Genomic DNA, 17,580 nt, shown 5'->3' with positions numbered 1-17,580 from the left:
GCGAGCTCCAAGCACCCCGCCGCCTCACAAAAATAAGTTTAATATCATGGTCCCCAATGGGAACCGTACCAGATATTAAGCTGATAAGAACAGATACTACACTTTGATCTGAGCCAAAAGGACGAGAAACGATACCAGTTTCCGCCTCGTAAGAGATTTATATATCTCTTTTAACCGACTTCTAAAAGTGGTGTTTAGAACGTTTACCCGCATTTGAAATATTATGGATCAAAGTGTAGTATTTAGCCAAAAGGCCGAGAAGCGATACCAGTTACCGCCTCGTAAGAGATTTATATATCATTTTAAGAAGTCGGTTAAAAGAAAATGCGGGTAAACGTTCTAAACACCTAAATATTATGAAGGACTCCCATACCCCACAATGAGAAAGGAGGGAAAAGTGCATTGAAGAATCTGAATGACTGCACCACTGGAGACAGTGCAATGGGTGACTGCAGTACCTCATTTTGAAGAACAGAGCTACCACACTGAGGCAATCAATGAACCAACATCCAGCAGCATCTGTAATTGTACGTTAGGACAACGGTAGGAAAAGTTTCAATGCCACAGAGCATCAGAGATGGGTAGCAATCCCTATCTGCTTTACTCATGTGTTTCCATGAGTGTATTGATGTACAAATTTATGAAGGAAAGAGCACTAAAGAGAACTACTGGCAGTTCTGTGGAATACTCCATTTCTACGATGTGCATAACCTAATATTTTGATGTAACTGTTTCGGCACAGATGACAATTGAACAGAGACATACAACCAACACCTGGTGACATCTTCAATTGTACAGTAAGTCCGCAGTATGAAGAGTTACAGCATAATTGACATTGAGCATGGATACAGGATGGACAGTGCAGATTTTCAAAAGAAAAATATATCTGGTCAGGTACCACTCGCCACAGGGTAGGATCCACAATACACGAGCAAAAAAGGCCTCAGTAAATAAAGAAATAACAAAAATATAGTAAAGAAAAACTAAATCTGTAGTATAAAGTATAATGGAAAAACATTGACAAACTCACGAGCAAAAACGAGCACATCTGTACAGTACTACTGCCAATTGAGATGTGATTAACAAGTGCAAATGGGGAGAAAGTGCTGATTATGATAAAACTTGTGTCTCATTCCTATTGATGGAGAGCTGATGCATAATCATTTACATGTGGATATGCAGAAACGAGGGGTGGAAGGCTAGTGGCAAGCGCTGAAAATATGTGCCGATAGAGGACAGCACTAACTGAGAAACGTTATTTTGTGAGCAGAAGTAAGATATCATATTGGAATATAGCATTTCCACTTCTATTCATATTTTTTAGCTCATTCTTTTTTTGTCCTTGAACATCACTGGTTGCTCACACATCATTCACTCTTCATATAAAGTGATCCCTTATGAATGCATAGATAAGAAAGCTCTGTTTGTAAATAACTAGCTTCAATGCAAATAAGCATGCACTTCAGATTAAATTATTAAAGAGTTTCTAACCTTATTTTCTTACTTTTTTTGTTTAAGCACAGCTAGTAGTTGTTAGCAATTGATTGGAATATATTACAACGAACCAGGATATTTTATGTATAATATTCATGTGTAAAAACAAATATATCATTCTAGAATATTTAGTTTACAAAATATGGTGACTAGTTAATTCATTTTGATAATTTATGTTAATGGTAATACTCTTTATTAAGACAACAGTACTTGTCTCCATTGATCAGCTGAACTATACACTTTGGGCTAGTTGTGTAATGTAATTTCAGTTTTGTTAGTTACTTAAACACACCAAAGTAGGGAGTCATATTGGTTTTTAATGGCTGAAATAGTTCAGCTGTAATACTAATCTTGTTTAAACTCTCTCTTGAAATTTGATTCTGGAGTTTATATCTTATATTTTGATCTATATTTAATGAATTAATATTTAATATTTAAGCAGGTATATGATTTTTCTCTAGAGTGCATCAATTTTTAAAATGAAATTTAGGAAAGTTTACAAAAATCTCAATGCAACAATGCTAATTAACTTATTCAGAAAACATCATTAAAATAAAAAGTCTATTGACTAACATAAACCTAAACACTTCTGTGTTAATTTTTATTGTAATCTTAAAATGACTGATCTCTGAAGTTTATTCCAATTTTCAATTTTTCAAACATATTTGGGAAAACAGTGAATTTTTCTGATGAGCTTGAATAAAAGGAAACTAATATTTAATTATCTACATAATATAAACTTCTTACCAGAGACTAAACAAATATTATGGGGTTGAAAAGTAAATGCAGCCAGGTTAAGAAAGGTAGAAATTAATGTTCCATCGATCAGTAAACCAGGAAAGAAAAAAAACTACCTGTTTTGTTCTTCAAGACGAGCTAGAAGCTGAAGGTCTACTTTTCTATAGGTTTGACTGTGTTCCACTCCATTTAAAAGTGTTGTAACTGATGTGCAAGGAACAGAGTCAGTTGAAGACTCAGTTACTATATGAACTTCGCTCATGTTGGAACTCTTTCACAAAATAGTTTGATGTCTTTTACATTAGCCATTACAAAACTGTTCAGTTAACATCAATTGACTCTGAGCTGGGGAAAATAAGAAAAGTAGTGAGGGGAAATCAAGTTAGCTATGACAATCTAAAACTGGCAAAGTGTTTGAATTCCATATCTAAAGTTAGTTATGTTGATCAATAAAATTTGGTCTGTTACAATGTCTGAAAGAAAGAGGAAAGCTCAAAAGAATGTGAACGATATTAGAAAATCCCTTAGGATAGATTTTATTCCATAAATACAAATATCTGTGCATGAGTTTTATTATAGAAGAAAGGATCTAACAGAGATTCAGATACAGAAATACCATTACATATGTCTAGAAAAAAAAAGTAGCTACAAAAGTATTATGTAAAATATCTTAAACAGTATATCATTTCCACAAAATTTTAAATTAATATTAATAACAACCAGCAGATTAATATTTATTAGTGTATAATAACATTCTTTGATGAGATATGTGATTCTAATCACATTACTTTCAAGGAATGGAAAGGACACAAAAAGATAAAAGTTTATATGTACTTTATATTTTGTTTTGTTGAATCAGTAATTCTACACATTATTTCAGACCAAAGGTTTCTTAGTGATATACATGCATAAAAACTGATCTGTACACAGGATAAAAATATAATAAAATACACTGATACACTTACTATATATGTATTAGAAAGTAAAATGTATAAATTTAAAACAAAGATAAATAAATTAGGTCATAACTGTTTTTAAAGCTATAGAACTATAGAAATTGTTATAAAAAAATCATTAAATTCAACAACACAAATTTTAGAGTAGGTAGCTATCCTTGCCATATAAAATGCTGTAACACATGTGCTAACATTGACTCAAGAACATCCGTGCAGAGTCCTAAGTCGAGTTATTACATTAAGGATCAATTTAACTGCACATCAAAATGCGTCATATATTCTATTGTTTGCTCATGTTGTGGAAAATTATACATATGAGAAACCAGTATATTATAAGCAGAACGTACCCAAGAACATCTCAGAAACATAATAAATTGTAACGCAGATAAACCAGTGGCCTGACACTTTAATTTGCACAACCATATCCTTGGCCATTTTAAAATTCTTGTTTTGAAGAAGGTCCCTACAGACAACCATAACCACGAACTACAAGGAAACAAATTAATTTTTGACCTAGGAACTTTCTACCCCGATGGGCTAAATGAACGTTTTAGCTTTTTGTAATATTTCTCACTTTAGTTTTATTATTTCTTAACAAGTTTTATACAGTAAAATATGTATCTATTTTTTTAAAACTATAATACATATATATGTATGTGCGTGCTCACATGTGTTTGTATATGTGTATATATGTATTTGTATGATCATTTGTGTGAATATATTTGAGTATGTGTGTGTGTGTATACACACACATATATATTCATCACTTTCTATCATTTCAGTTGTTTGTAAGCATTGTTAACACGTATATGTGTTACATTGTCACGTCACGCGACCTTCGATTTAGAATGTTTTCGTTTACGGATTTACTGTTCAGTTAGTGATACCTGAAGAAGGACATTGCCCGAAACGTTTTATCCACAATTTTATATACTGAAAATATATACATTAACTCCTTAGTGGTTTGACTTATAACATACTTCTTTTTATAGTTTACTTAGGCCTTTATGCTAAATTTACTTTTTTTTAGCAATTGAACATGTATTTTCCATGAATAACTGCGATGGTTCTTACAGTTTAACAATAAAACAAATTATTTCAATACATAAAATAACAAATAAATATAAATAATAGGTACGATCGATCAATTTCTCAACCATTCAAAATCTTGAGAATTATCACATGAACATATTGAATTTTACTGAGTATATATCCTTCACCGTTTGAAAACTATAGTTTTAATATTCCACCCAGCGGCACAGTGGTATGTCTGCGGAATTACAAACCTGAAACCGAGTTTCGATACCCGTGGTGGGCAGAGCACAGATAGCCTATTGTGTAGCTTTGTGCTTAACTTCAAACAACGTTTTAATATACCAGTTCCGGTGTGGTTTGTTTGGAATTTCGCGCATAGATGCTCGATAGATATCTGCACAAGCCGTCCTTAATTTAGCAGTGATAAACTAAAGGGAAAAATCAGCTAGTCAACATCACCCACCGCCAACTCTTGTGCTACTTTTTTGTCGATTAATAGTGAGAATATGCGTTACATAATAACGCCACCCACGGCTGAAAGGGCGAGCATGCTCGGTGACGAGAATTCGAACTGTCGACCCGAAGATTGCTGTGTTGTTAATTTGTTGTTGCGACGCCATCTATTGAGTACTATAGGAAATAATATGTAGAGAGAATTTAATACATCCAGATCATGGCCATTTTTTACGTACACAATGATATTAATGTAATCCTATTATTCAAAATGAGTCTATATTAAACACTCCTCGTTTCACTAGAGACACTTTTGCGATCATAAGTCTTATTGGGGAAAGTTTTCCAGACATAATGTTTCAAAACTATTAAAGAAGGCATTCAGCATATTTACTGTTATCGTTAATCAACATCACAAACATATCCTTAAACGCAGTTGCTGCAAACATCATCTTTTATGGACATGTTCATTGATTCTTGTGATATCCTGCACACTGTTTTCTACCTTTTATATATCTGATGTCTCACTAAGCTTTGGATTACGCAGAAGAAAAAAGATGGAAAAGGCTTATATTGTTCCCCTGAATTTGACAAAGACCATACAGCCCATACTTATATTGTTTCTCCGGAATTTGACGATGACCATACATCCCATATTTATATTGTTTCCCCTAAATTTGACGATGACCATACAGCGTGTTGTATGGTCATTGTCAAATTCAGGGGAAACAATATAAGTATGGGCTGTATGGTCATCGTCAAATTTAGGGGAAACAATATAAGTATGGGCTGTATGGTCATTGTCAAATTCAGGGGAAATAATATAAGTATGGGCTGTATGGTCATCGTCAAATTTAGGGGAACAATATAAGTATGGGCTGTATGGTCATCGTCAAATGTAGGGGAAACAATATAAGTATGGGCTGTATGGTCATTGTCAAATTCAGGGGAAACAATATAAGTATGAATACTTATATTGTTTCCCCTAATTTGACAATGACCATACAGCCCATACTTATATTGTTCCCCTAAATTTGACGATGACCATACAGCCCATATTTATATTGTTCCCCTGAATTTGACAATGACCATACAGTCCATACTTATATTGTTTCCCCTAAATTTGACGATGACCACACATCCCATATTTATATTGATTCCCCTGAATTTGACGATGACCATACAGCCCATACTTATATTGTTTCCCCTAAATTTGACAATGACCATACAGTCCATACTTATATTGTTCCCCTGAATTTGACAATGACCATACAGCCCATACTTATATTGTTTCCCCTAAATTTGACGATGACCACACATCCCATATTTATATTGATTCCCCTAAATTTGACGATGACCATACAGCCCATACTTATATTGTTTCCCCTAAATTTGACGATTACCATACAGCCCATACTTATATTGTTTCCCCTGAATTTGACGATGACCATGATACCTTTCTCCTCTCTACCATCGAACATCATTGAGTATCTCAAATAATTTTTATCATCCCATTATTTGAAGTTTGATGGCCGTTTCAAGGTTTTTGATATGGTTATCTCTCCTAAACAATGGTATTTGAGCAGCTATAATTAAAGTCACTTCATGATAATTCGTATCTTATTGTTCTGGAGTCACTAGCAAGATTGCTACTGGATTGTTTTGTTTCACGTAAAGGGCATACCCTGAATTATTCAACATAACTTTTGAAAAGTTGGACTTTCTACCTCGACCACTTTTATTATCAAGAATACTAGTTTCACGTACTCTTTTCTGAGTTTACACACAGCTCCTATTGAAACATTAAATTTCGCCTTAATTTGTGTATAATGTAGCTTTCTCCATTGAAAGCTTTCATTTTCATACGTTTGTGATGTGAAATTTCTGTTTTGGAAGCAATGAAGTACATTCACCACACTACTGCTGGGAATAGTATGACTGTCGATACTTTTATATGTTATTGTACTGTCTGACTTATTGGATGGCAGTCATATAACTAATTAATAATATTTGCTTTTGATACCCATTTTATTCAATGTTTCCACAATTATTTCTAATAGTTTGATCAAGTTCAGGAATATAAAGGAGACTTATAATTATTTATAATGGGTCAACTTATATAGAATATTATACACTAATATAGAAATGTATTTTTTAATTTTGGTGAAGCTTTTTCTCAAACATTTGTAGGTTTCTTGATACGTTCTTGTTATTAAGAACCTTTAATTCATTGATGCTTATATATACAATATAGATTCAATGTAAGTTAATTAATTAGATGGACTGTTTTCTGAGCCGTATATGTTTCTTGAATAATCATTTCGTTTTTTGTTAACAACAATTGTGTTGATTTGCTAGTAAATAGTATATTACGCTACTACATATGTTTATTTTTTACAAGTGGTATTAACTAAAATGCTCTACTGGTATAGCTTATATCCTCATCTAACGTTATGATGTTATGAAGAGAAATGTAATAAAAATATCTGTAAAACTTTTACACTTAATACTTTTAGACAAATATTTTTTTCTTTCACACTGCAGTAACGTCAATGAATTCAATTTTAAACTATTGCAATGCACATTTTATTCACATTTATGTACAGTAGAGTTTTAAGTGGTTCAACTGCTCTAGACAGTGAGACTCGAAGAACCTCTAATGTGACTAGTTCAGCATGACGATAAGAATAGTTTGCGAACCTTCACTACAAACCATCAGCTGTGAAAAATTAAGTTTTAAGTAGGATACATGAGATATAAGCTCTGAAATCTTTTAGTATCCTGTTTGAAAATCGAACAATTCTGTAGAACCAGCTAGAAATGGCCACCTAACCGAAGGTTACCTACCAAGCAAAGCGTAGCACGGAAACCCTGACCTAATATAAAACTGGGAAAGTCCCCCGACCTCCGTGCTTGGCATGTTAAACACAATTACAAAACTGGAGCAATCTTCTTTTTCAGGTAAGAAACTATATGAGGAAATTCCTTCACTTAATCCTATATCATATAAATGGAGCGCTCTCTATGGGTAGCCTGCAGAAATAAATATATACAATATGAGAAGTCTGATTTGACTGTTGTTGGTTTTTTTTTTTTGTTTGTTTCTATTTTAAAAGAGGAAAAATAATTTCATTTGTTGGGTTTTATAACAAGTTTGCTGACTCCGTATGTTTCGTCAGAACGTCTTTAACGCGTTTAGATATTGAAAATCAATGTTGAGTTTCTTAGCTCATTATCGTATACTAAATATTTGAAGAACACCCGAAAAAGTATTAGTTATATTTTTCGAACTTCATTTGGTATTTATGTTGTTTTTACATGAACTAGTCACAAAACACGACATTACTTTTTTATGTAATTTTATCTTATCGTCAGTGGTACCCTTATTTTGTCACTATCTGGATCAGTGAGTGTCCGTTATTGATACTTCAACAATGTGTATTACACTAAAAAAACATGGTATTTTACCACAAACTTAACAATTATACTCTCAATTGAAAAACAGAACTAGTCTTTAGTGTAAGTTAAGACAATAATGATACATATATTACAGTTTAATATACGTTGTTACAAATTTTCAAAAAATATTAATTTCATTAAATCTAAATGAATTGGTTCGATTCATGTGTTGTTACTTTCTTTTTTCATGCTTAAAATACATTACCACGAAGTTTGTTGGTTTTGCTCCAGCAGCTTTATTAATATGGTGCGATATTATATTTTAAGTTCTATTTTTTTAATATCTTCCAGAGACAGAGAAGTATTAACAAAGGAGAAAATTAAGATTTTAATTTTTGGTCAAGTGTTTGTTATTTTATTGCGAAAAACAATTCAACTTCGACGTTACAGATTGGAATAATAAAACGCTGTAAGACGAGGAAGCGAAGACCACATAGAACATTGATTATACTCACATCTTGAATGGTCTATAAATAGTTCCATAATTGTGTTAATAGAACAACAGCTTTCCAGAAAACGTGTACCGTGATGAATAACTGAAGGGTTCCGTTGTGGTTTTAAGCACTTATGCGAGGAGCTGATATTATGAAAATTGGTTATAAGCTAAATGAAAAAAAAGTAACAAGTGTAAGATAAAAAAAAATAATTATCTGTGAGCCAACGTTATGGTGAAATGTTAAATTCTACGATTATTTGATTTCGACCTCGATTTAAAAATTCACAATACTACCTACATTGTTTCTCACAGAACAGGACTCTAATAATTTGTGAAAAAGGGTCCTGTTTTAACCCGGTTTTAGACATCTGTCTAACCACAATAAAAGGAATGAACATTCGTGGTGTTTGTTCACTGAACGCCTACTCATCCTAAAAGCTAACTTTCTCGTGAGTTTGCCTATAGATACCTGCAAATACCGGCTCTTCAAATCATCATTAAATACGCCATTCAGGTGTCCACAAATGGGGAGGTCGAAACCCTTTTATCTATACATACAGAAGTATTGATTTTTAAAGTGAACATAATAAGATAAACGCCAACAAAATGGAGTCTGAATAAAGAAAGTTGTCCTCGAGGTTACAATCTGACCGTCACACGAGTTCGTAACGCTACTCACGTCTGTTAAAAAAATAAAAAAAGAGGTTAATAACGTGAACCTGCGAGGTCTGGAATATATAAACTCACGAGAAAGTCCCGCCGGTTGTACGTACCTAGGTACAGTGGGGTGTCTTGATCATACAACGACTCATAAAGCACGAGAGTTACTGGGATATTGTCAGCTTGGTTGACTGACCGTTCTTTAGATGGTAGTTTCCTTCAGCACTGTACTTATGATTCAACACTGGATAGTCTTATGAGTTTAGGTTTCTCAACACAGAACTATATTTTCTAATGCTTAGCTTTTAGTAGCTATTGACATGACAAATTTTCGCCAGGTAAGTCCGTTTTGTTTAATACTATTAAGTTTATTAAACTTGTTTTTTTAATACTGATTAAGTGTAACATCATTCCGTTTATTAAACTTGTTTTTTAATACTGAGTAAGTGTAACACCATTCCGTTTATTAAACTTGTTTTTTTAATACTGAGTAAGTGTAACACCATTTCCTTTATTCTACTTGTTTTTGATAATAATTCAATATTTTCCAGAAATTGCCATCTCTGCGGTAAGTAACAAGAACATTTCATTAGCGGGATTTTTATGCTATAATTAATACTAGCTCCTAAATTTCGTTTCTTAGAAAACGATAACACAGTCACTAAATTGTCTCTAACTTAGAACAACGAAAGTAGCATTTATATAATAGTAAATTTTTAAATAACTACGTAGCACTTATAGTTATTGTTAACTTATTATAATTAGACTTCCAAACATGTCGGACCTCCTGAGGTTATTTCTTTGTTACTAAGCGATAATAATGTGAAAAACAAACAAACAGGTATTGATTTTGTCTTGTAGCCATTTTTAGGGTATATTAAATACATCAGATTTGTTTTTAGATATAACACATTAACGTTGTGCGATTACTCAAGAAGTGTAGGAGATGTATGATTACTCAAGAAGTGTAGGAGATGTATACATCATTATTTTCAACCAGCTTTATATTCTGATTTATTTGGAGTTACTCTTTGAGTTACGCTAATATTTTTCTGTATTTAAGGGAAGTTTACTCTTTACCAAATTTATAGGGTGAATTATAATTAGAATGACAACTGATAGCCTTACAAAAATTAAGGAAGTCTTATACTGAAGTATAATATAGTATCAAACTTTAAACAATAAAATTGTTACGTTATTAAACCGTAAAAACCGTTGCTTTTAACAAACAATTACAAATCCTCTGAATTATTAAACTGTAATATTCAGCGTACTAAGAATAAAAACTAAAATTGTCCAATTAATAAAATTTATAGTTTGCTGTTCTAAATATGAATAGTGGGTGATTGTCGAAAGTTTTAAACTGTATTATTCTGGAAATGAACAATTTAAAATTGATCAGTTTAATACACTATAACATTCATTGTTCTGAGGATCAACAAATAAACATTGTTTAAACTTATAAATTATTAAAAGTCATTGTTCCAGAAAGAACAATTGAAAATTGTTGGAGTTAATAAAATCTAAAATCTATTGCTCTAAACATAGCAAATAATGGCCTAGTTGAAAAATAAATTCATTGTTCTAATAACGAACAGTTGAAATTGTGTTTAGTTAATATGTCTCAGTTTAAACGTTCACAGACTTAACGTACTAAGGATAATTAAAAAAAATACAATATGATAAATTGTAATATGTTTTATAAAATAAAATGATCAGTTAATAGTTTGTATTGATCAAAATCAAGGAGACAATAAAGAATATAGAAAACTATGTAATCGTTTCTCTTACATGATAAAAGTTGTCTAACCAGTTAACTAAAGTTAATTGTTATAAAGAAGAACAACTGAAAACTGTTCGAGTTAATCAAATATAAAATTCCTTGTCCTAGTTGACAAACAATAAATTCACTATTTTAATCACTAAAGTTGAAAATATGTTAAACTAACATATCTCAAGATTTAAAAAGTTCTAAAACGTATCGTACTATGTATAAACATTTCAAATCTTTATAATTTGATGATCTGTTATATGTTTTGTAAAAATGAATTTGCAACTGAATGTTCTGTGTTGATTATGTTATTCCAAATCACAGAAATAACAAAGAAAACGGGGAACGGTTTATGCCATCATTTATTTTATATCATCAAAACTAGGATAATAAATTTTATTCGAACAGCTCTTTTTTTGCGTGAATGTTGGAATTATGACGCGTCATAAGTAGTAATAAGTTTTCTACCTTAACTTTTGAGAGTATGTATTTAATTGTTTCTTCAAGTTATCATCAAATATGTATACAAATATAGATATGCGTGTAGAGATATAAGATATAAGCGTGTGTAAACGAAAATAGTTCTAAATCCTCGGTATGGTCACGGATTCTTAAAAGCTGTCATGCCAGAAGGAGCTGCAACATCTAAAAAAAAATAACTTAATGACCTTATTCTAAGGAATAAAGCAATATTAACTTTCCGACACAAGAACAACAACAATATAAACAACAAGAAGGAAAAGTTCGCGACGTGTCCTAACTAGAGTGAGTTCAAGAGTCATTCTTTCGAGTTTACTAAACGAAAATGTCTATTTTAATTTTTTCAGGTAAGTTACAAACGGATACCTTTCCTCTCTGTGTAACGCAATAACGTTGAACATTTGAAACTGTCCTAAGTTAACTCCATTACACCCTCTCTAATAGGTAGGAGACAATTCGTCACAGTTTGGTGAACGTTCTACCATGTGTAATGAGAACACTTAAGAGTTGAAAACACTCTCCTTTGTACAGTTTAATGACTCAAGTAAACAAACGAGCTGGAACTGATGCAGTAATCTGTTTCTCAATACTTAAGGCTACTTAGTCATTTTACTATTAAGTGTTTAATGTTTTCAAGTGTTTATCTTAATGTAAGTCCACCAGCTAGGGACTAAGCATGACATTAGAGAAGACGACAAATGTGAACTAACTCAACATTAATTGCTTGACCTCGAAAGTTAATACTGTTAATACAAATTTTGTAAATGGAAAAAACATGGTGTTATATTATGTGTAAATAATATAAATAGTTTAAAATTTTTTTGTGACTAACCAACCATTGACGTTAGTCATACAGTTTTTAGTTAGGAACATAATTACAAAAAATATTTTATTGACATTGGCTAATTTCGTAATAAAATTGTTTTTGTTATTGATTATAATTCAGCATTAAAGTTATTTATATGGTTGGCAGTCTCCCTCGGTGGGGCCAGTTGTAGGTTTACAGACTTACGACACTAAAATCTGGGGTTCGACTACTCACTGCAGACAGAACTTAGGTAGTCCATTTAGTGACAGCATTAAAATAAAAAACAACAGTGTTATTAATACTGACCCATAAACAATTAGGTTTGTTTTCATTGTTGAAACTAATTTAACTGTACTCTTGTTTATTTTTTCACATTAATTAACTCAAAAATATGATTCTCTGTGACTTTGTGATATTCATTTCGATATTCTTACTGGTGATGAAAGTTTTAAGACTCATAGTAAATACGGATGGTGAAATTTTAAAGACATAAATGTAGAAAATATATAATTTCGTTAGTTAATAACAAAAAATATCAAATATATTTGTATCGAATGTTACAACAAGTGGTTAATCTTTGGGCGATTTTTAAGTTCTTATTTTCATTGTAAACGACTTCTTGTCCGTTATTCTTTTCATAGGAAAAAATTTAAGTTATCTTTAATTGTATTCTCAAGTAATGGTAAATGGTAATAACACGCCTGATTAGACACAGTGGATACCGCTGTTTTCAAGGAAATAAGTCACAAAAAGTAGCATTGTTTCCAAGCAACCACTGATTACAAAACCGCAATAAATCTGGTTTAAAGCCTACAGTAAGAAACGTGTGCTGAATCAGCATTCTAATATTCATGTTAAACATAGTAGTAAATCATTTTCATTCCGAGCTTGTGTAGACTATGACTGTCATCACCATACTCATTTAATGAACGAGGTTAATAGAAAGACCTCGGACTATTATTTTTCCTGATGCAATATGGTATAACAAATGTGACTTTAAAATGTTCAGTGTCTACATATCTATCCTTCCATGAACATTTTCTGTACTTATTGATTTCAGCAAGAACTTCTCTGATTAAGTGACGTGTAAGTGTAAATTTAATTGAGATATAAATCTATTCACCTGAGTAAAATAATTACTATCATAAATTATAAGTCAGGCATTGTAATTTCAAAGGAATAGTTTATACAAACTTTGATGTCATCTTAAAACGACCAGCAGTAAAAGGAGAAAGATCAAGCAAGAAAGGAAACGGAAAAATAAATTTGAAATATATTTCAACGATAGGCTTAAGAGTAAAATATGTACAGATTAATCGCAGAAGTAAAAGTAAAGATTAAATATTCTCTAAAAATATATAAAGTGTAAGTATTCTCTAACCACTTTATATATTATTAAAGATAAGTTATCTCTATGTTCACCTCTATGTAAGTATTCTTTAACAGTTAACTTGAGGTTGAACTTTAAATATTCTTTAAGTGTAGAAGTGAGGGTAAAGTGTAAATATTCTTTAATTGAGAGACATTTAAAAATAGACATTAATGTTTAATATTAATATTTTAACTTTATTGATGTAATAATACCTTCTTATTAATTCTCAAGTATACATCTTTTATATTTAACCAAATTCATCAATGCATAAACACGAATCAAAGAATGTTATGTTTTCTTTTGTTTAACGTTATCACACTCTTTTTTTTTTCAGGTAATAGTTATTTTAACTGCTTCGCTTTGCAGTGTGATGTCAGTTTTTGATGGGTTTGAATATGAAGTACCTGCACTTTCAAATGTGAAAACGAATTATCTCATTCAAAACTATGCAGGCTTTGGAACGTATAAGTATGGTTATGACACTGGAAGTGGTCCTGGTCAGTCATTCAAACAGGAAGAGAGGGCTGAAAATGGAACTGTTCGAGGCAGGTGGGGTTATATAGACCCCTATGGTAACCTGAGAGTGACCGAATATCTAGCAGATGCTACTGGATATCACATATTACATCGACGTATCGTAAACCTGCACTCCGAAGAACCAATTGTGAAACCACCTCGACCAGTTAAAAGACCACCTGGACCTTTTATTGGACCTCTCCCACCATTTATTCACCGACCTCGACCAGAGGAAATTTGACCCAAGAATTTCTGGTTTGAACAAAAATCATTGGGTAGAGGAAACAAGAGTAAATTATGGAACCTATACTGCACCGAATGAGGGCGCTAATAAACTTAGAAATATAATCATTATATAATGAACTTAATTTTAGCAGCCCTGTTAGATCAGAAAAAATATTTCTCAGGTGTCATTGTTACTGAAAGGACAATATTGTGACACAAGAAGTTAAAGTGATGTCCTTACACACTTAATACGTTTGCTTATTTTCCACATTCTACTCTTAAACAACAGCCATATTTTCATTTCGCTTTTATATGTATATGTTCTATGACCATTAAACACAATAGTTCTTATAATATCAGCAAAAGGTCTATTTCGGGATTTGTTTCTGACAGTCAGGTGAAAAGAAGAAGCACCATGAAACTAACTTAATTAGAATTGAATATGTAAAAATTAATTATATTAGTAGTATAATAATAGCCTTTCTATAAAATTCTGAAGCATGATTTGTGCATAGAAGTCACAAATTATTAAATGTTCTACTTGTATCTGAAACGAACTTAAATTAAGTTGGAATACGAAAATGAATTGTATGATTTTTTGGTACTTTCAATGGAGTATTTTATATAAAAAAATTATGTTGAATGCAAAGTATTCTTATCGAAAATTATTCATAGAAAAGTGTCTAGAAACTTAATAGGAAGTCACATGACTTTTCATACCTTTTGTATAGTGACAAAGATGTATTGTCTATGGTTTAAAGTTAGAATCTCTAGTCGCAGGAATGGAGGAATTACCTTTAATATTCTGAATTTAATCGTAATACATAGAGAATACATAAAGAACAAACTGAGTATGGTACATAGGGAATTTCTATAATGTTAAAAAACGAACTCATTTTTCATTCATAAACGGACTTTCGTTTAAAAATAAATTTTGTAAATAAATGCATACATCCTTTTTGTTTAAGCAATAGTATTTTACACCAATTTCGTAAATATTTTATTCAAATATACTTTGCTAAAAAATAGATTTCGATACTCGTAGTGGGCTACTCTTGTGTAGCCTTTGCTTAGCAATAAACAAACAAACAAATCTTTATACTTCACTAAATTTAATTTTCAACTCTGTCTTTTCAGTGATATTAGCATAGCTAGAGCCATCTTAAGTTATTATCAAAATAATTTCTTAAAATGTTATCGAACATTTTCATTTTTACCTTTTTTCATATTAGACGTGAAACTTCCATAAATGTGTGTGATTATAGCTTGTAATACACTTTACGTGCTCGTGTCTGTCTTGGTGTTTAAATTCAAATATTAATAGTTAACCATATCTACTTTCATTATTAATATCTGAGTTTTCCAACTAAACTCTGTGTGATTACCATTTTTGTGACTCTGTGACTAAATTTCATGTTTCATGGGGACTAATTGTCTATAAATACTATTCTCAGACAAAAGAGATTTAGGAGATTTGAAAGATAAAGTTCGAGTTTGATTATGAGATACAACTTATGGCAATTCTAAAACGGGAACTTATGAAAGAATGACTGCACAATCCAAATGTGTAGTTGAAAAAGATTGTTATAATATTTCTGTGTTCTTGAATATTGGCTGTTATAATATTCCTGTTTAATTGCAAATATTTGTTAGTGTCTTTCTGTATAGTACATAAATAATATTGTTTTAAAGCATTTTTGTATTGTTACAATAGCTTGTGTACACACAGCACTTATTATATACTTTTCCATGCTAAAGTAGTAGTTTCATACCTTTTCTGTTTATGTTTAAAAAAGTCTGTGAAAATAAGAATAATGTTTTTATATAATCTTTCTTTTTGGATAAGAAATGATTTTATACCCTCCACCAACTTTCTTTTTATAACAAAGAATGGTTGTGTTTGTTTTGAACAGCAAAAGATTGATTATTAAAATGTCTGACACTATAATTCTGTCTAGTAAAATAATGATTGATATGATAAATTATCGTTGTTAAAGAATGGTTGTAATGATAATTCTATGTTGTTACGTTAATTCTTGTAAGGTGCTTGAATTGTAATTATATATAACATTATTAATTATCCACTTTTATTAAGAATAGTTAAACCTAACTTAATAAGTTTTGTAAATTAATTTATGAGAAAATACACTACCAAAGCAATTAAGGGATAAGCGGAGTTTCCTACTTTTTAGCTATGACGCGACACAACTACTTTTATTAGATAATATCCTGAGTTTATTAAACAAAACAAATGTCACGTGACTAGTCATGTAACTTGATACTGAAATATCTACTTATGAAATCCATCTACACAAATATTCATTTGGCACTTCAGAATACGCTGCACAATAAATTATCATAAAACATTTATTAACAAGGCATATGATAAGCTCGTACATTAATGCATGTGATAGATCGACATATATAGAATGCTTAGAATGAATCAATGAGCTACTAAAAACATATGGTCCACTCCTTCATCATAACTACTCCCAATTCATCGGCACTTCTTGGAGGTGAATCACGTGCCACCAAGTGTCTTTCCAGACGTCCCGTACATGCTCAGTTGGATCAACGGAAAGCATGCTGACTAGTTCATTCGCTCGATATCGTATTCTTCCAGGAAGTTACTAACAAGTTAAGCAAGGTGATGGAGTGCATTATAATTAAGTAGAAAGCTTCTGACCAACTGCAATGCATACGACGAAACTACCGGTTGCTGCTTTTCTGTATCGTATAGAATTCATAGTTCCATATTGCAGCATATAAAGTTCACTGTGACCATCAACACTGATCCTTTCCAGATTAGCATGGCAACACCACCTTAAGCGTGTTTTTATTTTGTGAAATGGAGATTGTCCTTTCTTCAAATGCGTAAACATTTCATATCTTATCGAAGTATCAAGAGTAATTCATCAAGGAACAAAGATAAATTTTGTTTGATTAACCCACATGGTCCTGACGCCACTGAATGCGGGCTGTTTTATGGCGACGGGTTGGAGAAACACACACCTTTGATCATTTGACATATCAGATTTAAGAATTCTGTTTCTGAATTGTCATCCAATTGCCGTTCTAAGCTGTAAATTCATTCGGGAAGCTGAGTACCACAGGTTGAGTCGAACCTATGTTGTCAAGTAGTAACAACAATCTATCGTGTCCAGGTACTATCCAACT

At 31.6% G+C, this 17,580-nt stretch overlaps 1 protein-coding gene across 1 annotated transcript; it reads left to right on the top strand.

Annotated features, from left to right (window-relative positions):
• The first annotated feature begins 9,551 nt into the window (after positions 1-9,551).
• LOC106478673 (cuticle protein 6-like) lies at positions 9,552-14,419 on the top strand. The gene is made up of 2 exons (XM_013939229.1): positions 9,552-9,569; positions 13,997-14,419. Exons 1-2 carry the CDS (start codon positions 9,552-9,554, stop codon positions 14,417-14,419), a joined length of 441 nt encoding a protein of 146 aa, XP_013794683.1.
• The last annotated feature ends 3,161 nt before the right edge of the window (positions 14,420-17,580 follow it).

The sequence above is a fragment of the Limulus polyphemus genome, unplaced genomic scaffold, assembly GCF_000517525.1.
Source record: "Limulus polyphemus unplaced genomic scaffold, Limulus_polyphemus-2.1.2 Scaffold240, whole genome shotgun sequence".
Classification (NCBI taxonomy): Eukaryota; Metazoa; Arthropoda; class Merostomata; order Xiphosura; family Limulidae; genus Limulus; species Limulus polyphemus.
The sequence above is the reverse complement of the archived record's forward strand: the minus strand, read 5'-3'. Positions and strand labels throughout refer to the sequence as shown.